This window comes from Camelus dromedarius, chromosome 18 (assembly GCF_036321535.1).
Source record: "Camelus dromedarius isolate mCamDro1 chromosome 18, mCamDro1.pat, whole genome shotgun sequence".
NCBI lineage: Eukaryota > Metazoa > Chordata > Mammalia > Artiodactyla > Camelidae > Camelus > Camelus dromedarius.
Window position 1 is genome coordinate 45,291,193 of NC_087453.1, and position 25,126 is coordinate 45,316,318.

At 47.8% G+C, this 25,126-nt stretch overlaps 1 protein-coding gene across 5 annotated transcripts in view; it reads right to left on the bottom strand.

Annotated features, from left to right (window-relative positions):
- RALGAPA2 (Ral GTPase activating protein catalytic subunit alpha 2) overlaps positions 1-25,126 on the bottom strand; it is a 264,651-nt gene that overhangs the window by 65,235 nt on the left and 174,290 nt on the right. For all 5 annotated transcript variants that reach the window (XM_031434392.2, XM_064475925.1, XM_064475924.1 and 2 more), the window contains 3 exons: positions 24,023-24,178; positions 17,691-17,849; positions 6,469-6,596 (listed from right to left, as the gene is read on the bottom strand). In XM_031434392.2, the coding sequence (XP_031290252.2) occupies positions 6,469-6,596; positions 17,691-17,849; positions 24,023-24,178 (443 nt within the window). The remainder of the gene's footprint in view (positions 1-6,468; positions 6,597-17,690; positions 17,850-24,022; positions 24,179-25,126) is intronic.

The window sequence follows — 25,126 nt, forward strand, 5'->3', positions numbered from 1 at the left end:
ACTAAGACACTTTCCTGCCCCCTTCCAGATGGAAAAGCTGGAGGACACGTGGGATCCCGCGTAATGGTGGGGACCTTCCATCAGCACCGTGGAGAGCGCCCGCCTCTTGGACCCTGGCCGCTCAGCAGCCCCCACGCCGAGCGATGGCCCTGGCTGCTCTTCCCTGCCTCCCCCTCTCCGTTCTCAGAGAAGTAGTTCTAATTCTCTAGCAAAACAGATCTCATTTCTTATTCCCGTTCACGGCCTCGAGCCACCCAGGGGAACACTCCATTTCCCCTCTGAAGTCTACATTTTGGAATGTGCTTCCAAAGTGTTTGGGCGCAGGTCCACCGGCTGCTCTTCTGCCCCGTCTTGCACCAACTCCAGCACAAGACCACTTCTCTCCGCCACATGCAGAGCCGGTCTCTCACGCTGCTGAGGAATGAACACGAGACAGCAGCTCCCCTCATCCCCTTCCTCTGTCTTCTGAGAGCGTGTTTGCAAGCCAAGCATTTATCGAACGCTTGCTGCCCTTGGTGGAATGTACGTGCACAACACGGAGCAGCCCACGCCCGAGGACAGCTCGTCTGCCCTCGGGCCACTGAGAACCCCGAGCCCGGCGGGGGTGTGACTCGCGGCTGGGATGCGGCCCTTTGATCCCACCCAGGAGACTCCCTGTCCGTGCTGTGCTGCTGTTATCGGGTACGTTTGTGCCTCTCTCCTGCAGTAACTCGGCTCTAGGTCCTGCGGTACCCAGCTCCCCAGGTGGGGACGGAGACGGCGAACCCAGACATGGTGAGCCCCTCGGGGAGATGCGTCTTGCTGACCACCCTGCCCGGTAACACTTCACGTCCCCTCTCCTTGATTTCTGTGACACGATCCTCTCCTTTCCCTCCACGATCTCTCAGGCTTGCTCTTCAAATGCGACGCTTTGGGGGTCTGGCCTTGACCGTCTTCCCTTTGCCCTCCACGCCCAGGAAATCTAGTAGGTCCCGCACTGAATTAGCCTACCTGCCTGACACAGGAGTGCCCTCCTTCGCCCAACACTGCCTCACGCCAGGCCCTCGCTTCCTCTCCGAACCCTCTCCTCTGTCCCTTCCACGCCGATACAGCTGGTTCTGCACAACGAAACGTACCACGTGGGGCCGTCTGACTCCTTTTCCTACGCTTCTCTTAAATATATGGAGACACACGGAGGAAATTAAAGGTCTTCCCAGGAAAAAGAAACGAAGATCCCATGGGAGAGGAGAGAAACAGGATTATCACAGCTTTAGGAGGAGGGACCATTTTAAAGGGGATGAACTGAGAACACAGCTTAGCAGCGATGTGAAGACGTCTGAGTCCAGGAGAGACGCTCTGGAGCCACCGAGCACATCTGCTAAGTGAAAATGAAACTACGTCCACTTCGGGGAGGATGGCGGGCAGCGCGGCGCCTTCGTGGGCAGCGCAGGCCTCCCCATCACACGCTGAGACTCCAGGGAGGAGGGGCGGGGAATGCCGCGGGGGCCAGCGGGCTACGGAGGTGGGTGCCAGGTTTAAAGACCCACCATCTGTGCGATTCAGAGGCCGCCTCCTGACGGGCACCGCATGCTGTGAATCCACCTCTTCCTGAATCGAGCTGTCGGAGCAGGAGCGAGGAAGCCCGGCCCGACGGCTCTGGACACTTCTCTCAGCTGACCGCGGTCTCACGCGGAAGCTCTCGTCAGCTCGGGAACTGCAAAGATAACATGTGGCAGGCTTCCCACTTACAGCCTCGAGGCACGTGAATGGACCCTCGACTGCCCACAAGGGACAGGAGAAGCAGATGGCAGGTGAGGTGGCCCTCAGCGCTCAGGAGAGCAGCGGCGAAGGGGGCCAAGGGCCCACTCGACTGACTGGACTTAGACCAGGGAGGATGTCACCAGGAGGCACGGCGGCCAGGCCGACATGTCACCGAGGGGCTTTCCAAACACACCCCTGCTCCGGTTACATTTTTTCTGATCAGGTTAGGCAGTGGTGTTTCTCAGGCCTCCGTGAGCCTTCAGCACACAGTTCCAACTGATCATTTAGCCAAGGGCACCCCGAACAAGCACTCCTCTAATACTGATTCTAGGCTGGGTTTACTACTCAAAAGACCCCCGAAAGGCGAAGTCATTCCAACAACGCTCCCTGTCCTCAGCTTAATAACAAAGTGCTGTATTTTCTTGAACATTACTCAAAATTGATACGGAACTGCCCCCATTTCCACTTTTGTTAAATATTCTATAAAACTGAATCCCAGCTGACGGTATCTTCGGGCCGCTGAGTATCAGACATTAGCTGGGGTGGGGACAGGAGACAAAAATCACTACTGCACACTGATCTCATGGGCTCTTTTCTTTGTCATCAGGTTCAGTGTCTGGTTATCTAGGGCCAGTACCAAAAAGGGAAGGCTCCCTCTCTAAGGGGTTTACAGAAGGTCTGAACTGAACAACCTGTTCTTTGTTCATAAAACAGTCACTCTGATACCCAGAGAGTGAGGGACATTGGATGAGGTGAGCAGTTTGCTAATGTTCTGTTAACTGTAATACAAAATTAGGGACAAAATGGAGGCATCGACTGCCCGTGTCAAGACGGCCTGTGTTGACAGACAACTTTCCCTCTCTTGGTCCACACCCACTACTGTGCCGAGCATCTCAAGGAAACAGGTAATAGAACTTCTCGGATTCCGATCTTTCAAACGAATTGACTTCTAGGGCCCTGCATACAAGCTGCTTCATTCTTGTTGGGTCTTGGTTTGTAAGCCAATAAGTATTGCTGAAGGATTTCCTGTTAGGCTTCAGGAAGAGAATCAAATAGAATGAACCCCCAGGAACAGAGTTCCCCAGCTCACTGGGGTGGGAGGGGTTTGCAAGGGGCTCCAGGCCGTGAACTGAGAGCTCAAGGGCCTTGTGCTCACAAAGGTGCTCTGCTGCTGCCGCCCTGAAGTTCTTGGTGATTTTGTCCTTAACCTTGTGTTTTGTGCTTCAAGTTTGCTAGGACCAAGGGGCATGCACAGGGGAGGCCAGGGCAACTCCGAGGGCGCACAGGGCGTGCGGGACCCCCACGGCGAGCGGGCGGGGAGCTGGCTGCCCAATCTGAACCAGAACGTGCTGTGAACGCACAGAGAAGGCGCTGGTGTCCTAAGACACGTGAGCAACCCAGGAACCCTACGTATCCTCAGCTGGGTCACTTCCCTGCACTAGCCAACAATTTCCTCTAAAAAGGATGACACAGAAGGAAAGGGAGAAACAGGACGACCCCCAGCTCCTTCTCTGGTCGTCCTCCTGACTCGTCTGCGCACTGAGGGTAGTGCTGCTGCAGTGCGCTCGTAAGAGGGGAAGAAAAATAGGCAGGTTAGCGGTCTTTCCGCCGTTTCGGTGAGAACAAAATACATCTACGTGCAAGCTGTGAAATGTGAACTGTGTAATTTTGGTGATTCCATTCATGAGTTAAATGCTTTTATATTTTCATATTAAACTGGCATTGCACAATATAAAAATGATCAATTAATGCTAATCATTTAAATTTTTAACATTTCTTTACTTAAAATGACATTACATAGCAAATAAAAACCACCATGGCAAGTCAGAAAGACTGGAGGATGGAAAAAGCATATTTTAGCATCTTTAAAGGCACTTTTCCTGCTTTTTGAATGGGGGGCCCCACATTTTCATTCTGCACGGGGACCCACAGGTTACACAGCCAGCCCTGGTTTCGGGGTGTCCAAGGTCTAACTGATCTCAGCGCTTGCAGGGACTCACGGGGCTAAGGGTGGAGGACCCTACACTCCTCTGCGCCTGTTGCCCTGGCGTCAGGCAGCCTCGATGCTGTACCAGAATTAGAATGTTTGGGGGGTGGGGGAGGCCGTGAGGTGAGAGAGTTAGGGCTCCCTTGGCTTCCTCTGGTCCAGCTCAGAAGACCATCTGGGCTGAAAGCTCACTCCTGTATCTGTCACCAACACCCTGACGGACGTGGCCAGGCATACAGTTCTCAGGAATCTACGTTTACCACCGAGATCACTCTGAGTCCCTGTGTTTGCTCTGGTGCCCTCTGCCTGGCCCATCCCTCCAACCTCAGCCCCAACTCGAGCTGTCCTGGGGAGCTGCCATGGTCTGTCTTCTCCTCGCCTGCCTGCTTCCCACATTCCCCAAGCCCCCCGGTGCTGGGCTCGGTGGACCCTGCATCTGCACTGACTGTTTGGTAAATGAATAATGTAAGGAGATACCCGCGATTGGGCTGTGCTGGGTTATGCAGTGTTGTTCAAAATTCAAACCGAAAACTTATCTCAGTGAAGTAGCGAATTCCAGACATTAGCTGCAACACAAACTAGTTTAGACTTTGGCCAAAGCGTTTTAACAAAATGCTAAAGGAGCAAGTAATTATTAACAGTCTAGGCAGATATCTATAAATATTTAAAGTATTTAAAAGTTAGCAATTAGGGATTTTTTAAAGAACAAAAATAAAAACACCCCCACCTCCCTTTTCTCTTATTTTTTCCATTTTCCCTGACTTTTTCTCTTATTATACCTTTGGGTTCTGGTCTGAATATTAACTCTTTTGCAGGCAGAAATTAAAGAACAGAGCAGTTAAGTGACTGTAACACTTTCCCCATTGATTACATCCCTATAAAAACTACAAATAGTATTTTTTCTTGTTTGAAATAATTAACTTGAATAGCACCAGTCAAATCTTCTCAAGGTATAAGACAAAAGAAAAATGTTTAACATTTTATAATTATCAAAATAGTAAGATTTGTTACTTTCTCTTTCTCAGTTTCTGCACTGTTCTCCTCCAAGAAGTCGACCTGGCTATCGAATGTGAACACAGCGTTTACTAACTCACTTTGGCATCAGGAGCCCTAAGCTGGCATCCGCCTTAGTCCAGTGTGCCTGCTTGAAAGGTTTAAAGTGATGCTGAATCCTGTCCTTTGAACTTTCACAAATACTGTTTCCCCCTAAACCTGATTATTCTGATGCCACATGAATTCTGATTTGAGAAGCAGTGTTCAACAACACGACAAAGCGTGGTTTTGTAATGAGGAGCCCCGTAAGTGGAGACGGTGACGTGACAAAAATCACAATGGTCGTATATAAAGCAGAATTTTCTTGTTTGCAAGTGGTTTTGCCTTGCCTCGGTCCAACGTGCTTGACGGATGCGCCCAGGCTCCTCCTAGTTGACAGGCACGCTGACAAGCTGATGGCTAGAAAGCTCGTTCTCATTTCTGCCCAGAGCCTTTCTAACAGCACGTGAAATAAAAACTCCATGCTGAAGGCTGAACCGACACCAGCCGTAAGATTAAGTCTGAACTGCCGTGGCGATCACTGCAAAGGATGCCATCTCCCAAACACGGAAGCTGGAGTGGGCAGGCTGGAAGAAGGATGCTGCCCAGGCCCCCGGGGAGGGACCAGATGGGACCTAATAGCTCTTTTCTACTACTAATTTCTATGATAATTCCAAGTTGCCACATGGCATATGTATTTTTTTTTCAAATCGAAAGACAGAATATCAGTCAATGAAGTGGCCAGGATTTTAATGAAAGGTATTTTTCATGAACTGTATCTATTCCCATATGATACTTCTCACTCACCCCCGCCCCCACCCGCCAGCAACACATCGCTCACGGCGAGGCTGGGACAAGCACAGAGAGAGAGGTCAGATGCAACGGGCTTATAATCATTATCAATACTAATTAGAAACAAAGAGCTTCTGAGTTTTACTAGGAGGTCAGATGCCTTTCGCAGCAATTTTATGAAGTCACCTTAATTCCTTTTCCTCATAATCAGAGATCATGCCTGAATTTAAAGATCACAGCCTGCCAACTAATGTTTGAGGAAAAAGTAAATCACAGAAGGGAAACTTACTGTTTTTAGGGAGAAAATCAAGAATCAGAGAAGGAGATACTAATGATTTGGGAAAACGACAATAGAATATCTAGCCATTCTCACTGGTGAGCGGGTTCAAATTCAGCTTCGTTGAGGACGCCTTCCCCCGTCCCCCCGACCATATGCAATGTCTGCCTCCTCGGACCTTCCCAGGACACTGCCTGTGCTTCGCCGGGGCACCTGTCCCGGCCTGATTTATCAGCGTCCTTTCACTGGAGGCGGGGTCCTGGTAGGCACTCTCAGTGACCCCATTACATTTGCTCAGCCTCCCACCTTATCCATACAACAGACGGCAACAGACAGGGATGGAGGAGGGGGAGGGACACCCGAGGAAGTGTGAGCCTCCTGTGACCCCCACGGCTTCTCAGCACAAACTTGTGTGACTTAATTATGAAAAAAAACACTTCCTAAGTTTGATACCACACGATACGATTAACATAAACTAAGAAATGGTCTGAAAATCACACTATTTTTTTTCAACGCAGACTGGAAAATAATTCTTCCTTCCCTCTTCAACCCAGTTGTTACAGCTCACCTCTCCGGAGGAAGTGCCAGGGATCCAGGTTCTGGGACGGCTGACACGTCACACACTTACGTCAAAGGATACAAGCTCTGGTACAGGGGGATGAGGCACTTCACGGCCCTGCTGGCGTTGATGCACGTGGCACATATAAGGCTTGGCAGTAGCTTCCCGCTCACGATGGCACCATCAAACAGGGGCCCAAAAAACGGAACCTGTTGATTCAAAACAAAACAACCAACTTAATTTTCAGAAACCAGGAAAAGTCAAACCAAGGGCAGAGAGGAGGACAGCTGCTTGATGTCTCTGATCTGTCACGACCCTGCAGGCTGCCACCCACAGATGGATGCCGGACGTAACAGGACACAGGTCGAGGGGTTTCAGATCCAGCAAAACAGGATTTTGCTCCACAAAGTTCCTCTGCTGTGAATCCTCTGCCAAACTTCTTTTTTTAAATGAGGATGCCTATTATGTATGTATGTATGTATGTGCTTATTTATTTATTTAAATTGAAGCACAGTCAGTTACAACCTGTCAATTTCTGGTGTACAGCATAATGCCCCAGTCGTGCATATATATATACATATATTCGTTTTCATATTCTTTTTCATTAAAGGTTATTATAAAATACTGAATATAGTCCCCTGTGCTATACAGAAGAAATTTGTTTTTTAATCTATTTTTATATATAGTAGTTAACATTTGCAAGTCTTGAATTCCCAAATTCGAGGATATACTGTATCACCAGATACAATATACCCTCCAAATCAATTATATTTTTGAATGTTAGCAACCAAGAATTGGAAAATGATGTCTAAAAATACTATTTCATAATAGCATCAAAACCATCAAATACCTAAAAATAAATCTGACAAAAGAAATGTAAGACATCTATACTTGACATTACCAAACATCACTGGAAACGTTTAAGACAACCCAAATAAACGGAAAGATGTACTATGTTAATGGATTGGAAGTTTCCATATTGTTAAAATGGCAATTCTTCTGAAATTGAATTATAGATTCAGTACAAACCAAATACAGTTTTAACGAGCTGCTTTTATAGATTTGGACATGCTGATTCTAAACTTACATGGAAATGAAAATAACATAAATTAGCCAAGACAATACGAACAAGACATATTACCTGGTTTCGAGGAGCACTATAAAACTGTAATAATTAACATAATATAATACTGCAACCAGGATAGACAAATATATCAGTAGAACAGAATACACAGCCCAAGAATAGAGCCACACATCAACGTAACTGATTTACAGTAAAGGCAGCACATCAGTTGTATGGGGAAAGGAAAGTCTGACACTGAAACAACTGGAGAGTCACACTGAAAAGTGAGCTTTGGTCTCTACCCCATACCACACACAGAACTGAGATGGCTTATAGATTGAAATATTAAAAGCTAAAACCACAAAGCTTCTAGAAGGAAACATATGAAAAAAATATTTGCAACCTTTGGGTGAGGCAAGGAATTTTTAGGGTACAAAGGGCACCAATCATAAAAAGAAAACAAAAATTGGACAATTAAATTTTTAAAAATTCTGCTTCTCATGAAAGTTAAAAAGGCAAGTCACATATAATCCACTAAACTAAATGTCCATCAAGAGGAGAATGAATCACAATTTGCAGCACATTCATCCAATAGAATATCCCACAGGAATGAAATCAGCAAATCACAACTATATGTAATACCATGGGGATGACTCCAATATAATGCTGAGTCAAAGAAAGAGACAGGAAAAGTCCAAACTATATAATTCCATTAATAGAAAACTCAAAAGCAGGCAGAACTAATCCATGATGACAGAAGTCAGGCTAGTGACCATTTCTTCGGGGGATTAGTGACCGGGCAGAGGCATAAGGGGGATTTCTGGGGGCTGCTAATATCCTATGTTTAGATCCGGGTGATATTAAATTGTCTGCTTTGAAAACATTCATCAAGCTGTACATTTACAATTTGTGCCTTTTTCTTTATTAATGTTATGTTTCAAAGAAAAACATTTTTAAAAAAAATTAGCAAGAATATAAAAGATTTGAACACCACAGCTGACAAACTCACCCTAATGGATACACACACGATACAGATGCAGAAGGCATTCTTTTCAAGCATGCACAGAATTTTTTTTTTTTAATTGACCGTATTCCAGGCCAAGGATATAGCCTGTGGGGCCCAATTCCAGCTTGGCGCCTTTTCTGTATGGCCTGCAAACTAGGAACGATTTTTAAATTTTCAAAAAGTGTTGAGAAAAAAAAATTCTGTGACGTGATAATTTTATGAAACTCAAGATCAGTCCAGAAATAAAATTTTACTGGAATACAGCCACACTCCTTCTGGATCGCCCGTACCTGCTCTCACACAGCAACGACAGAGCTGAGCAGCTGTGACAGACACCATGTGGGCCATGAAGCCCAAAATGTTTACAACCTGATCCTTCAAAGGAAAAGTTTGCTGAGCCCTGTTCTAGGCCACAGAGCAAGTCTGCAAAAATTTCAAGGGGTTGAAATCATACAATCCCTATTCTGTCCCCAAAGAGCTACTAAGTTAAAATCTAAAACAAAAGGGTAACTGACACAAATCTCTACATTTAGAAATTTTAGAACACTTCTAAATCACTTAGGGGTCAACAACGACCAAAAAACTCTCAGGGGTCAATAAAAATATTGAAGTAGAAATTTTAAAAGGCATCCATCTCAAGAAGTATTGAAAGGCCAAAAGAATAAAATAAACACACAGAAAGTGAAGAGAAGAGGAAGAACAACAAAGACAAAAGCAGGCACTAGTGAGATGGAAATGAGCACACAGGGAGAGGACAACCGACACCAAAAGCCAGTTCTTTGACAAAAGTCTAACACAATTAACTGACAGATCTTTGGCAAGATGAGCAAAGCGCAGAAGAAGGTACAAATAAACAATATTAAAAACAAAAGCGGGGCACAGCTGCAGGTGCTCAGGACATGCGCACAGCCTCATGCTCGTCTGCTTGGGAACTTACATGAAATTGCTGTATTCCCAGGAACTGCCCTTTCCTCCTGCTGACCCACGTGTAATTTTTTTCTTCTTTCCTACGATGCTGGTCTCTGATTTTAGTTTTTAGTACTTAACGGAGCGGCACCCATCCCAGAAGAAGGCACTATGATTCCCCTCGGTTAGAACTGGGAACGGCCACTGGTTAAAGGCTCCGGAATCACTGGGCACCAAGGCAGAGAAGCAGCTGCAGGGCGGCCCGGGTAGGCGGCCCTGCTGTGCGGTGGCAGAAGGGGCAGGGGTGTTCCTGGGTGCCACCCCCCCCGCTCCCCCACTCAAGGCAGATTCATGGAAGACGACATCAAGTATTCGGCCTAGTCACAACCTCAGCTCATCACTCGGCCCCTGTTGGCCCTGGATATTCACAACTAACTCAGGCTCTGAGTGACTCAGAACGTCCCTCCCCCAGCATGATGACCATAGCCCAGAGCTGAACAAGATTCTCCGAAGCTGGTGACAAACTAGATTTCCTTACCAGCTACAAGTTGAGGGATGCATGTGGAGTCCCCACCACACGCTCCGTGACTAAAGGAAGTGCAGCTGGGAGAGGAGACACAAACCTAGAGAGCACAGCCCTGAAGATTTTCTCCTCAGGCCTGGGCCCGGCAAGGCACTGCCACACCCAGGTCCTCCTGGCCGGCTGCTGGGAGGGCAGAGAGCCTGCATCTGCAGAGACGTTCAGGTTGCACCATTGCTCGGCACAAGGATGCATCTGGTTGTTGGAGCAACAGGGGAGAATTCTTGGGACGCAGAAAGTGAATTGTGGGAATTAATTAATCTTTTAAGGATTCAGTGCAGACATCCTGACCTCCCAAAGCAGGATAATGAACAACCGAGTTCTGTTCTGGTTCCTCATGGATAACCCGCAGCTTCCGGAACTGGGACACCGCCATGAGACCCGGCCACATTGAAAGCTACGAATGCAGTGTATGAGGGTGGTCAGTCACACATCCCCTGTTTAAAAACTGAGGGCACCTGGTCATCACAAAGATATGGCCATGATTTTTGTGTCCAGCTTTTTGGCACTGCCTGTATCGTGTGAGAGGTGGGGGACTTAACCAAAGGCCTAGGATTCCAGTATCTGTTGGACTCCACACGTACGCCCGTAAAGTGTACACAGGATGTGTGCACAGAACCACAAAATATAAACAGCCCTTTGTTTACAAGCGTCTGCATACAGTTATGAAAACTAACACCTTTCTACGCTTAAAGAGACTGAGACTACAAAGATTCAAAGTGTGGACTTGGCTTGGCTGCCCGGAAACCAGGTCTCCTTGGATGAATTACCATACTTGCTCCAAGAGCGGACGCTGAGCCCAGGAGCAGTGCGGTCAGCCCTACTGTCCTCACAGAGTGGCTGAAATTCAAACGCTGTAGCAATCTCTACAGTGTGTTACAAACAGCACTGCCCGAATGAGGGCCCAAGTAACAAGATCGTATGATTTGAGATAAGGGTGAAAAGTTTAAGAGAAATATAAGGTATGTTCTGAGAAAGAACGTCTATTTCTGTGTATTTCAATCTCTGCGTTGTATAAATACATCTCTATCAGAAGATAATTTTTGGAAAAAATGGATAATCAGAGGACTATCAAATTTTGCCTGAAAACCCCCCTTCCCTGAATTAGCTTCCTTTCTAGCCATACTATCAGTAACTTTTTATTATTGTTTTTGTCCTTGTTTTTCTAATAACACCCACTGCTATCTCAAAGTCTCTAATTCAGCCGCTCCTTACTTATTTGTCGGCTGTCTGGCTCCCTAAGGCTTGGACTCCAGGAGCATGCGGCCCCCAGGCCCGACCCAGCGCCGGCATGAGGCGGCTCCAGCAGATGTGTGCTAGGTCCACGCGGCCCGCAGGATGGAGTGAAGGCCTCCAGCTCCTGGGGCGCCGACCGCTGGGCGGTCATCAAGTCTGCGGCCCCTCCCCACGTTCCTGGAGCAAGCTGTGTCCTGGCCGTCTGCCTGCCGCTTCACGGACGTGCCCAGGAGGGCAGAGTGAGAGGGTGGCAGGGCTGGTCCTGGGGTCCGGAGCAGGCTTCTGCTGCCTGAGCTCTTCTTCCGCTTGGTGGGTTTGAGAACCGGGCTCCGCAGTTAAAACACAGATGTAAGAGCTGCAAAGACTGGCTAAAGCAGTTCTGAGACCGGTGCCTCCGGCGCAGAGGAGGCAGTCAGCCCTGAGGAAGCTCAGATGGGACCAGAGAAGAATGGGGCTGTGAGTCCTACTGGTGCTGACAAATAGGAGTTCTTCCCCTTAGGGCGGGGGGGGGGGCATCTTAACTCCACAGGAGGAAGCAGGAGCTGCTCACAGTCAAACATCATTAAAACCAGGCAACACTGACAACAAACAAATGAGGAAATAAGAAAGAACAGCCCTTCCTCCTACCTCTAGCAAGGTCACACTTCAGAAAGTCTATTTAAAATACATTCCTTAGAAAAGTAAGTGCACCTCCTGCCATGACTTACACTGAAAGCCGCCGGGAACCAGGGAGATGCGGAGACAAAGCCGGCGAAGCAACAAGACCCAACGAATGAACCCCGAGCACAGCACAGAAAGTGCGCCTCTAGTGCTGGGGGGTGGGGTGGGCGGTGGGCCTGGGGTCCTGCTCTCAGGGGAGTTCTCTGTGCACCTGACGCCCATCCTGTTCCGCCCAGCTAAGGCCAAGGGTGGGCGGCACCGTGGGCAGTAGCCTGGGGAGGCGCAGGACAGCACGCCCAGGGGTCAGAGAGGGGCCTCTGTGGGCCCGGAGGCCTTTCCTGCTGAGGTCACTGCGGGCAGAGGATGGGGGCTGTCCCACTTTCCGACAGCAAGTGGGCTCTCCTGTCGGTCACTCTGGCTGGCTCTGGCCAAAAGAGGAGAACAGCTCGCAGGCAGGAAGATCTAAAAATCAAAGACCAATTCAAAAAGGGAAATCAGCAGCAACTTTTGAGAAAAACCAATTGAGAAGGAATTCTTAACAGCCAACTTGTTGTGAAAGATAAAACAAGAACCAGGAGTTAATGACAGGCTGGGGAGCTTTTCCGTCTGTACTGAGCCTTATCTTGCAAATAAATGTTCTTTATTCTTTGGTAACTGCTTGTGGGTGACTCAGATAGTCTTTCAAAACTGGACAAAAGGAATAATATAGATCTCTTGTATCCAGGGAATTCTTCTAATTAGGAGTGGCAATGAATTAGGGAAGAAATTGGATTTGATACAACATCTGCAAATGACAGCTGCCTTTTCACAAAGTTCTCAATGTCATTCCTTTACTAAAAAAAACCCCGTAACAGTAATAATAAATCATTAAAACAGGACATATCACAGTAATCCACTTAATAACATACTTTAGTGAATTCTGGTTATTCAATATTTTCAACTATCTTTGCAAAACAAATGACTCTTTACATGCTCAAAACCAAACAACTTACTTTCCCTGAGAATTCTCCAAAATATTTTAAAGTGTGTCACTTAATCTCAAAGAAGTTATTTGGTTGGGGTTGAGATAAATAGCTGAGAAAATTGCACATGTGAAATAAAAGGACATTTCCAGAACTGTGGTGCAGTCAAACACACTCCCTTTACAAAAAAGCCACACTAGTAAAAGATTTCCTTCCAAACACAGGTGTGATACTGGCTCCTCTCGACCTCACACGTGCAAAGGCTCCTGTGGCTGGTAGGGCATCAGCCTTAATTAACCAGCACTTGGACCACTTGCTTCAGGGGAAGGTCCTGGGCTAGCCGTCACCCCGAAGAGGGACACACACACACACAAACACACACCAGCTGCTGGGCTTGCAAGGGGGCCAGGAACTCCCTCAACAGCAGCCTCAGGGCAATGTAGGGTAAGGACGGACATTCAGCAACAGGAGGACCCAGTAAGGGCCCATCCTCTTAAAGGGGCACTTAGACTCCCTGAACGGGTGTAGTGAGACTGTGGTCCCCAGTCTGCACGTTCCAGGTCCACGTCTGGACCTGAAGTTAAGGTCCAAAGAAATTGAGAGACTTGCCCAGGACAGCCCCTCCCCTAGCTGTGACAGCACAGGGACTAAAGGGGCCCTGATGTCTACCAGACCAAGGAGGGAGAGCTGGGAGGACAGGAACAAGCTGTCCATTTACAAAACTGACACTCTGGCTGGGGCGCCAATGGGGACCCTTCCCCAAAGCCTCCTCTGGCCTGAACCACCGCTGGTCAACACTGCTTCGGAACGTCCACCCTTTGGTCAGAGAGTCACTGGCCAGTCACTAACATGCCTAGAGATAAATATGACAAAAACGCTAACACCGACCTTCACGAAATTCGTAAAAGCAAATAAATACTGTTTTCAGTTACGGGAAAAAGGAAAGCCACACGGGGACCCCCTGCAACTCAGAGGCTTTAGGACTCACTTTTCTTTAGGACAAACGGCGCATCTGAAAAAACCCTTTAGGTCACCTGTGTTCTGCTCTGTGGGTAAGTCTTCCCCGATGGCTGACTTAGAGACACGCGTAGGAAAAACCAGAACACTGACAAGAGAGCATTTCTTTTCTGGGACCCAAGACTATCGTCAATGTTTGGGGAGATGGAATTACCTTGAAAGTAATTTAACAAAGAAAGTATGTTGCTAAAGACACTGGTTTTATTCACTTAGCTACTTTATTTATTTATTTATTTACTTACTTACTTTATTTTTCAAAAAGTGCAAAAGGAAGCTCCAGAAGGAGCGGACCCTCCCGGGCGCAAGGGTTTTACGTGTTTGCGGGGACACACTCTCACCCCCTCCGTGTACCACCTCTCAAAGGCCGTGTTATTAAAAGGAGCCGGATTCTGCCAGGCACATAATTTGTATATTTAAGGGAGATGTACGGGTGAAAAAGCGAAATATGTTAAATTTCAAAGGACTCAGAAGCAGAGCTGCCTGTGAGCTTGCGTTACAAATAGCCCCACATTGTCACCATGCCACTAATGAGGCCGAGGGGATAAAAGGACAAGTTGAATATGCATGATTGTATCCAGCGAGCGGGACTTCTGTGCACTGATGAGGTTTTTTTTTTCCCCTCCTAAAAAAGGAGTAAAATTATTCTTAGAGAAGCATGGCTCCCCAGAGGCCAGGAAAGTGCGCTCAGAGCGCAGCGCAGCGCCACGTCCGGGTGACGTGAATACCCAGGTGCTGGAAGAAGGCCTCTGACACTACCTGTCGTCTTTGAAACTTGTGCACATCCTGTCCCCCCGAAAGGAATATTCCTCAACTTCAAGCAGCGGTGTCATGACAATTTCTAAGCGAAAAAAACGATTTTGGTTGAGATTCCCTAGAAGCAGGCAAGGTCAAATAAACCTTCTGAGGACAAAGCCTTCACTCCCATGGTAAGGAGCGCTAGTTAAAAGACTGGGGAATGGGTAAATTATTGCACCAAATGGCTGAGAATTAATCTCTGCTGACTAGCTGTAATCTAACGAGGCGTCTGTGTCCCCGGGAGCCCGCGGCGTGTCCCTGGCGGTATGTGCAGTGTGTCGAGTCTGCGTGACACCCTTTGTCCTCGCTCCCAGGCGGCCTTTCCCCTCATTGTCCATAATATCCTCATGCATCTGGGACGCGTGGAATGCATTCATACTAACAGACTTACCATTGTTTTCGCTCAGAAGCTTTGTTGAGCAAAGACTGCATCATGGTTACTGATAATTATATTGCTTAATTAATCAAGACAAAAAAAATTTGCAAATCATTGCCTGGTTGCCAAGCAAGGAGATAAAAAATGACAACAATACAAGCTGAAGCAATATCACAAAAGTAACAGCTATCTGATCAGAAATTCTTATATAATGAAGCTATTAATGCTAAATCGGTTAATGTTAACATTGCTCCAGGTGTCTCTACTTAGAGGCAAACAAAAAGGCTAACATTATGGATATAAAAGGCCAAATGTTGCCATGGATTCTGTAACCTGATAGAGAGGACAGCCTTTTCATTTGATTAGGGAATGCAATTTAAATACCAGGGACCGAAGCCAAACAAACAGACTTTCCCTCCACAGGCCTCTTGCATTCACCCTGGGGTCAGTGGTTGGTGAACGAAAGGTCAGCCGCACTTGCCCTGGAAATGTCTGGATTAATTTTATTACGTTGTAATGGTTTGTACTTTAAATGTGGGGATGACACTAAATTTCCAGTTGGCCGTCATTCTCCTCTTCCCTTTGGCTTTTTGAATTGAAATATTAAGAAAGTGATTTGCTCAGTTCATCTTGTCAGAATTTATGGCCAAATTCATAAAACTTATATATATATTTTTAAGGAGTTTTAAAAGGCATGTTAATACTTATTTTCATGCATAAGTAGAATACCTTTTTAAAAATCACTCTGATGCTAGAAAATGACGTTCTTAATCTACTATAAAAATAAAGGTGACTTTTTAGGACATTAAATGACATTTTAGAGGGCCATGCTGAAAATGAACTAATAAAGCCAGTTAATCCATGCTAAGTATTAAAGAAACACACTTTCCAGCTTTGAAAGCTATGGGATACTAAATTCATTGGTTATCTAATATTAAAGTTTTCAATCTAATTCTTGTTAAAGTACTATTCTTCATGGACACACACAAACATTATTAGCACTAAAAGCCATCTGCTTATACGAAAGTGAAAACTTCGCAGATGCAGAGACTTGAATTAAAGATAACACAAAGATTTAACACGAAGAACTTCTGGCATCTTTGCTCCCTGAATAGAAAAGAGTTTCGTAATGGCAGTTGTCTCACCAGCCAGAGTGGGGCTTTCCTGAATTCAGGAGTTGACCCACACTGTCATTATTTATTCCATTTTCATGGTAGTAACTATAACAAAAAACAACAGCAATGATGATGATGATGATGATGATGACGATGATGATAAAAACCTCTTCAACAGCTTTGACTCTGGGCCAGGCACTGTTTGAAACAACTTTCCATTTCTTAGCTCATTTAATCCTCACAACTTTGACAATTTAGATTGGGTTATAAATCCCAGGAAATCGTTACCTATTATTTTAAAGACTAAAAATAGAGAGTATTTGGGGGGAAGGTGTAGCACAAGTGGTAGAGTGCATGGTCAGCATGCACGAGGTCCTGGGTTCAATCCCCAGTGCCTCCTCCAAATAAAAGTAAATAAATAAACCTAATTACCTGCCCCTCATAAAAAAAAAAAAAAGAAAAAATAGAGTGTTTAGAATGGTAACTTTTAGCTCCTTCAGGAGGACAATTTGGAATGAAAATGAAGGTGGTATTTAATATCAAGCTGAAACACGGTCATTTTCTTGAGGAGCAGGGACTTAATACACCAAATGTTTAATTAAAACATTACATAGAAAGAAAGTCCTGCATTAATAATTCCAAAACAAAACAGGCTGCTGTATAAAGCACGGCTAAACTACCCTAAAGGCACAAGGCCGGGAACGGAAGCCAATCGGGCACCCGGCACATGGCCCCGGGTCCTCCCAGCCGTCCCCACGAGCAGTACCAGCCGACGTGGCTGGGCTGGCCACGACAAGGTGCTCCCGTCGCTAAAACCCTCGGATGGGCCGTGCCGCGGAGGCCTGGCCTCTTCACAGACTCACCCGTGGCCTCTCCGGACCGACCCCCGCCAGCAGCAGAGGCCCGGCGTACAGCACCTGCCTGCCCCTCAAGGCTGGGGCCCAGCCCCACAGCAGCCCCAGTGGTACCTGGCTGTGGTAACGGGCTCCTCCAACAGCTACTACTATTGATCAACATGCCCCGAACTTTAAATTATAGTTGGGGGTTTGGGATTTGCAGATGCTCACTACTGTATAAGGAACAGATAAACGACAAGGTCCTACTGTACAGCACAGGGAACTAGATTCAGTTCCTTGTAAGAGCATATAATGACAAAGAATATGAAATGGAGTATGTGCATGTATGTGTATGTGTATATGTACATACGTATATATATGTAACTGAGTCACTATGCTGTACACCAGATACTAACACGTTACAAATCGACTAAACTTCAATTAAAAAAACAAATAAAGCAAAAAAAAACTTTTTAAAAATTACCATTTTTAATTACAAAATTTAAAAAATTAAAACCCTTTTCTAAAATCATAAACGTCTATCATTTTCAGAGTCCCAGAAATAAAAGATAGAATTCTGTGCCCATGATGATTCTTTGAAAATCCCAATTCCTATTTAACTCCTGCACAGCGCGTGTGACTCAGATACAGGACGAGTGCCCCCCCGGACGTGTTCACGCCACTGGTTTCAGCTGCGGTGGATCACGGCAAGTGCCGGCCGAGTCAGAGGGCGACGGTGCTAAGGACGTACCTCGGGCTTCTTGGTGATGGCGATGAAGAACATGCGGTTCTTCATCGGGTAGATGATGATGGAGACGTCCCCGAAGGCAGTCGGGATGATGCCCCTGCGGTAGTCCCGGGAGTGCTCAGACCACACGATGTGGACCTCGTCGTTCCCCAAGTGCCGGAGCTGCAATGGCAAATCGGCTCTTTGTTAATCAGAGAGAGGACAGCGGTCATGGGGGCCGTGGCTCGCAAACTGAACTATTATACTCAGAGGCAAAAATAATTCACCACCAAGAAAGGCTGCAACACTGATGCCTGCGAAAGAGGAGGATGTGGAAAACACAGCACCCCTTCCGTGGGATCCGTGGGTGTCCAGAGGTACACGTCAGCATCGCAGGTACCCCATGGCCAGAGGGGGTCGGGGCCTGCTCCGGGGTGTTTTTAACATTTAATTCACTCCTGCAGCACAGCCTCATGCTTTATACTGCTGAGCACATCTCTAAACAATTAACAGTGTGCGTCTTTTATTCCATATTAAATAGAGCATCATAAGACTCTCAATTCAATGGTTATTAAGAAAAAAGATGAGAACAGAATAGAAGCCACTATAACACAGCTGTTACCAAATGTATAAAAACCAAACTTACGACCACCTTTAAGAAAAAGCATGCATAAAATTACTTTTGTCTACTGACAGAAATTACTTTAGGAAACTAACAGTGAGCACTTGCCCTGAGCATCAAGAGAGCCTCACTACATAGAAAGTAGGTTCACACACACGCCATTTACTCTCCCCACTGACTCTGTGAGACGGCCATGGTATCCTTAGGTCACTCATTGTGGGGGGGGGGGTGCTCTGGAAGGCAAGGCGCCCCCAGCCCCGGCACAGCGGCAGTGCGAGGCCAGGCAGCTCGGCTGGGTTTGCAGTCCTGGCCACCCCCACTGCCCACAGCCACCTGCTGCTCTCAGAGTGACTGTCCCATCCCAGCTCAACCCCTTCAGCCCGCCTGTGTGTGGCTTTAGACACAAAAAGGCCATACCGTCCAAGACCAATCAGAGACTCCTGGCCTCTCTAAGGAGGGCTTCGCATGCCTCCCAGGAAGGGACCCCAAGAGCGCTCTTCAGGGCCAAGCCTGGTCTGATGCAAGGACACCCCGACTTGGCCCCTGCACAGCTGTGATGACCATGCATCCAGGGCTGGAGAAAGTGCGTGGGGGGCCATCTGAGCAGGCCGGAGACTGTGACCAGTGCAAACTAGGCCATAAAGGTTAAAATGCTGAGGTCTCCGAACCACAGAGGCTACTGAGGGTGTGAGCCTCGGGTCCTGTGACTCATGGCAGGAAGGGTCACTATCGACACTGTGAAAAAGTGTCTTAACTTCCGAGCTCACTTAACAGATGAGCCCTAAGACGGACCAAATTCAGACGCACTTTACAACAGCCAAGACATAGAAACAGCCTAAATGTCCATCAACAGATGACTGGATAAAGAAGCTGTGGTATATTTATGCAATGGAATATTATTCAGCCATAAAAACTGACAATATAATGCCATTTGCAGCAACATGGATGTCTCTGGAGAATGTCATTCTAAGTGAAGTAAGCCAGAAAGAGAAAGAAAAATACCATATGAGATCACTCATATGTGGAATCTCAAAAAAAAAGAACATAAATACAAAACAGAAACAGACTCATAGACATACCTGTGGTTGACAAGGGGGTGGGGGATGGGAAGGGACAGACTGTGATTTCAAAATTTGTAGATACTGACAGACATACGCAGAATAGATAAACAAGATTATACTGTATAGCACAGGGAAATATATACAAGATCTTGTGGTAGCTCACAGCAAAAAAAAATGTGACAATGAATATATGTATGTTCATGTATAACTGCAAAATTGTGCTCTACACTGGAATCTGACACAACATTGTAAAACGACTATGACTCAATAAAAATATGTTAAAAAAATCAGATGCGCTTTAAGAAAAGCCATGTTGTTCCAGTTTTGTCTTAAGATATAAAAACGGCTGTTCTGAAATACTGTGTATTTAAAACACGTTACTATAAATATACAGACTTTCTGACCACAAAGGGGACGCCTGAGGTGACCCCACAGGCCTCCTTTCCATTTGCAAGGTCACAAGGGAAGCGGGTTTGCTGCAGGGCTTGCTTGCTCTTTGCTCTCACTCTCCTGGGGACGACTGTACAAGTTGAGATCTGCGCCCACATCTCTGCACCGGCAGTGAGGGGAGGCCACGTTCAGATGGCCCCGACGGGAGGGCGCCCGATTCAGCCGCGTGGGAATGTGGGCTGCGGGACAGACACCCCTGCGGGCGCTGAGCACAAGTCAGGATGATGCAGCCAAATTCAGCCGCGTCTAGGACTTTCTAAGTGTCAGATCGCCCAGCACGCGGTTTTCCCCTTCTCCTCCCCTCCCACATGTAGACTGACCTGTGGCCGAACGGTTAGATACATCGTTCTAAAAAAGCACTGGGCTCTCAGAGCAGCACTAAGCAGCCGTCTCTCATTTCTGTTTTTCCTTCCTTTTTCCTTCTCAGTGAAGCCAGCCCGGGCCTCACAGCACCCCTGAAACCCAGTCCTCTGGGAGGAAAATCGTGGCAGCAGCCCACCAGCGGCACTTTCACGGCGTGTTTTCGACGGAAGCAGGAATACTTTCAAATGGAAACCTCGGGAGGAATTTAGAGCAGCAGGAGGTAATGGTGAGAGCTGGGGCCTCCTTTACACCCGACCTCCAGCCCCGCAGAGACAGCCAGCCTCCCGGGTCGTTCCGCGCCCCTCGATGCAACACTGGCACAACTTCTGCGTGGACACAACACACCTGGGGAACAGCCTTCCAATGCGGTGTCCCTCCAGCCGCCAGCACCGAGGACCTGTGACAGCTCCTCTCCATCCAGACGGGTAAGCGGCAAGGCGTTAGCTCTGAGGTGACACAGTGATCCTGGAAAGTCTGCAGTGACTCTTCCCTTTCTAAATTATGTTACTCAATGACATAACCCCAGGAAGCCTCTCCCAACTCTGCAGCTGTGTTCTCAGGACCACGGCAGGGGAGGACGGCATCCCACTAACAGACCGCCTCCCGGGCGGCGGCTCTGTAAGTAGCAGTAACACAATGTTCAGTGTCACGTGCTTCAGACCTCGGGACGCGCCACACTGCAATTAGCCAACTCGCAGAACTAAGAGCTAAGGCCACAGGACCGACTGGCTGATAAATCCGGAGCATGGAGCAAAGAGCAAGAACACACCCTCTCCTGCCCACGACCAGAACACAAGAAGGTTAAAACAAGTAAAATCAACCTGGTCATGTTGTCGGCCACGGCAGAACAGAAGGGGATAGTGGGGAAGCATCAAAGGGGATTTTGTTACAGAGAATTTTGATTCCAGGCCCTCAGATTAGAAACGCGTGCGCACGAGTCAGGGAGGAGTCTCGTCCTGGAAAGGGGCCGCCCCTCACGCCAGCCACTGCTTCCGTGGCCCAAGAGGCTCAGCGCAAGTGCTCGGCGCCGAAGCCTTGAGAAATCAACCCAGGTCCTCCCGCTTCTCGTCCTGACAGCGTCCTGAGTCCCTCTGCCTGGCCCACTCTGCCCGCTGCTGCCAGGCGGCGCGCGCTGGTGACACTGGTCACGGTCCACACCTAAAGGGCTGACCTCCTTTCCAGACTAATTGCATTACATCGCCAGCTGGCTCCAGACGGAGTCGTCTGTTTGACTGAAGAAGTCCTGCTCCTCAGTGGGCCCGGCTGCTACTTTTACTAAGTAACAGTCAGGCCTGACATCCCCATTGTTCAGCTGACAGTGTGCCCATCCTAAAACCTAAGTTTTATTTGTAAATTAACCAGGAAACTTCCTGCCAGAGCAGCGCTGCCTGGAGACTGATAATGTGGGCCTTTCATCCTTCCCACTCGTCCTGTATGGCTGCCAATTTGTTTTTTATGCGGCTGGCCAGCCTGAGGCTATAAAAGCCTTGTAAGACATCAGTGCAATTATAGTCCTGGAGTCAAATGAATTGGACAAATCCAATAGCACAGCCCTGTCCCCACTCTGCAAACCCCTCCAGCAGTTAGATTAGCTGTGAAAAATCTAATCTAGCCAGAGCTAACACATTTCTGCAGCGAAGGAGCAAGAGTTCAGTGTGGGGTTGCACCCGGAAAGCGTCCCCAGGACAGCGGCAGAGGAGAGCATGAATCACTGTAGAACCCTGCAGCTCGTTTTTAAGCTGTTAGGGGCAATTTAGTTAGAACAAGACAAGGAACTGTGGGCCCCTGCTCCTGTGACTGATTTTCAGTCTCGCTGTGAGACGCTGACAGAGAGAGTTTGTCACTAATGATGCTAAATCTTGGAGCTGCAAAAGGTATCAGCTGAATTTTGATTGTTCCAGTAGGGAACCTTTCAACCAGGCCAAGCCTTGGAACAGTATTTATAACATGGTGTTTTTATCAAGAAAACCCTAGGTCTTTTCTCAAAAAAAAAAAAAAAAAAAGATACCATCCTACTTAGTAAATATTAAAAAAAAATTAAAATAGAAGCCCATCTTGTAACAAAATAGTTTGCACGCATAAGAAAATCACAGAGCAAGCTGACACATTTGCAGAGTAGCACCGATTTACAGGGTCCGGCAAATAAAAAGGAGCCTCGCCTGGGGTCTCGATAATCTGAGACAGAATCTCTGTGGGCAGGTCCCCGTCGCTGAGAACACCGCAGCCACCAAAACCCGAGATGTGGCTGCAGCTCCTCTAGGAGCCAGCACATGGCCGGGGTGGACAGTCAGTCGCGCTCCGCATGCCCTGACACACCTGGTCACGGCGAGGGGGGTCTGGGACTGTGCTGGGACCCGAATGCCGAGGTCCATGGGCACCGCTGCCCGCCACATACGTGGTTCCGATGTCTGCGGCCCCGGTGAAGAGAAAGCAGGACCACGGAGGAGAGAGACGAGGCAGGCGGAGCGAGGCCCGCCCGCCAGCCAGCATCTGTTGGCGCCTGGCGGGCTGGGAGAGGAGATGCAGCCAGACTTGCGGGGGGCGGCGAGGGCAGACGGTGGGAGATCTTCTCTGGCTCTGCGCTAAGCAGTTTTACTCCACGGCCTGTGGGCCATGTGTTTGATCTCGTTTGACAGGTGGGAAAGCGGAAGTACCTGGATACACACGTGAACCCTGCCCACCACCACCACACAGGACCCCTGCCCGCCAGCCTCAGTCGGCATCAGCGGCCTGATGGCCCCATCAGGCACTACCCTCAGCTGCCTGCATCCGCGGAGGAGGAGAAGGGGGTGAGGCCGGGGTGCCGGGCTCTGCCCTACTGGCAGGCTAGTCACCGACGTTCTCATCCGGGAATGCGGACACGGGTCAGGTTTCTAGACCTCCTTCCCAGATCACATCCTTCTCCTGGGGGGTGCCCCTCACTCTACCAGGTCACCTCAGGTGGACATCCTGCAGGTGGAACAGCACAGGGGACCCTGGAGAGCTCCCTCAGAGGCGGGGTTTCCTTTGAGCTCTAGCGAAAACTGCCCCCCAGCCCACAGGGATGGAGAACACAGGGGATGCCCGAGGGGGCCTGCCAGGCAGCAGTGCACCTGGACACTGGACAGTCGTCTCCCCAGCTGCCCCCCGGCTGCCCTGGGAGGTGCCCAGTGTCTGGACGGCTCGGGACCTCGGCCAACCCGAGAGGCCAACAGCAATAACTTTCTCATGAAAGAGCGTCTGAAATTAACAATGTTTAAGACCCTCCTTTGCCTAAATCTTTTTTTTTTTAATTAACTATGGAAAGTGGACCTGAGGCTGGAGACAGGTGGGGAGACTACCGTGGTTTTCTTTTTTCTTTTTTAGCAAGTTTCTTCTGTACAGCACAGGGAACTGTATTCAATACCTTGTAATAACCTTTAATGAAAAAGAATAAGAAAAGGAATGCACGTATGTATATGCATGACCGAGACACTGTGCTGTACATGAGAAACTGACACAATATTGTAAACTGACTGCACTTTTCCTAAATCTTGATCTCAGGATTTAAGGCTCAAACGATTGGGGGGAAGGTATAGCACAGTAGTGAGGTGCATGCTTAACACGCAGGAGGTCCCGGGTTCAATCCCCAGTATCTCCATTAAAAAATTTTTTTTTAAAAAGACTCAAATGATCGATGGCTTTTCACGTATTTCTGTATCTAGTCTGTGTGAAGCTGGACACTGCAGATCAGCTACAGCTGCAGCTTAAGGAGAGCAACCCCAAGGCTGCGTCCGGAGGAAAGTGGTCTCCACGGGGGTCACACCACGGCTTTCATTCTGTCCTAGGGGAGCCTCCCCTCCAACCCGGGCAGCAAGAAGGGTCCCCAGGGAGGCCCTTACCTTTTTGGTGAGCGAGTCATCCGAGTCGGAGGGCATCCGAGTGGAAACGTGGAAGATCACCTCCACGGTCGAGGTAGCGTAGTAGGGGGCCGTCTGGCCGGTGCTGCCGTTGCGCTGCAGGCCGCCCATGAAGCCGCAGTGGGTGGACAGGTCCACCTGACGGGGCACAGCAGGGGGAGGGCGGTCAGGCTCGAGCTCGTCTCACTCACCACAAGGAAGGTAGGCTTTTTTTTTAAGAATCTAAGTATTTTAATTTTCATAGCTTTGTATTACAAACAGATGTAACACAAAATTAGATGAAATTAAAATATTAAAGAAACATTAACAACAAAAGGGCCAAAATCCTACCAATTTAAGAAAACTGCTATCAAAAGTTTGGTGCAAATTTCTCCAACTTCACCCCCTCCTCTGTGTGTGTGTGCGCGCACGCGCATGTGTGTGTGTGTGTGTGTGTGTGCGTGTGTGTGTGTGTGCGTGTGTGCACATGCGCACACACAGAACTTCCCTACTGATGGATGTGTGGGGTTTTCTGCTTTCTCAAACAGTGCTCGTGTGGTCAAACCATATGGTACCTCCATTAAAGAAAAATAAACAAATAAAAACCTAATTTCCCCCTCATTTAAGAAAATTTTAAAAATTAAAAAAATTTAAAAATATGTCAGTTGAATAAGCAGTATATTCTATGACAAATAAGTCATCCTATTAGTAAGAAGAACAACTTATTAAAAGTGCAATAACTTTTAGACTAAAACCACTTGCATTTTAGAGAGTGCACGGTCTTGACCTTGCTGGCCCCGCACCCTGTTCCCATCCCCACAGTAGTCTCTTCGCTCACACTCAGCCCTCAGAGAGAAGTCTCACTTAGGTGCCCAGAGAGTCTCCCCAGCACAGACAACCAAGAAACCAAAACAACAGGAATGAGAAGAACAAGACTGCAGATATGCTGATTTCCATTTTAGCTACTCTGAATTCTTATAGATTCCAGGAATATGTTTTGGAGACAAGTATGTATGTGTGTGTGTGTGTGTATAAATGTATACATGTCTTTCTGCCAGAGTATCATTTAATAAAGGAAAAATAAAATTTTAACATATCAGCCGCCCT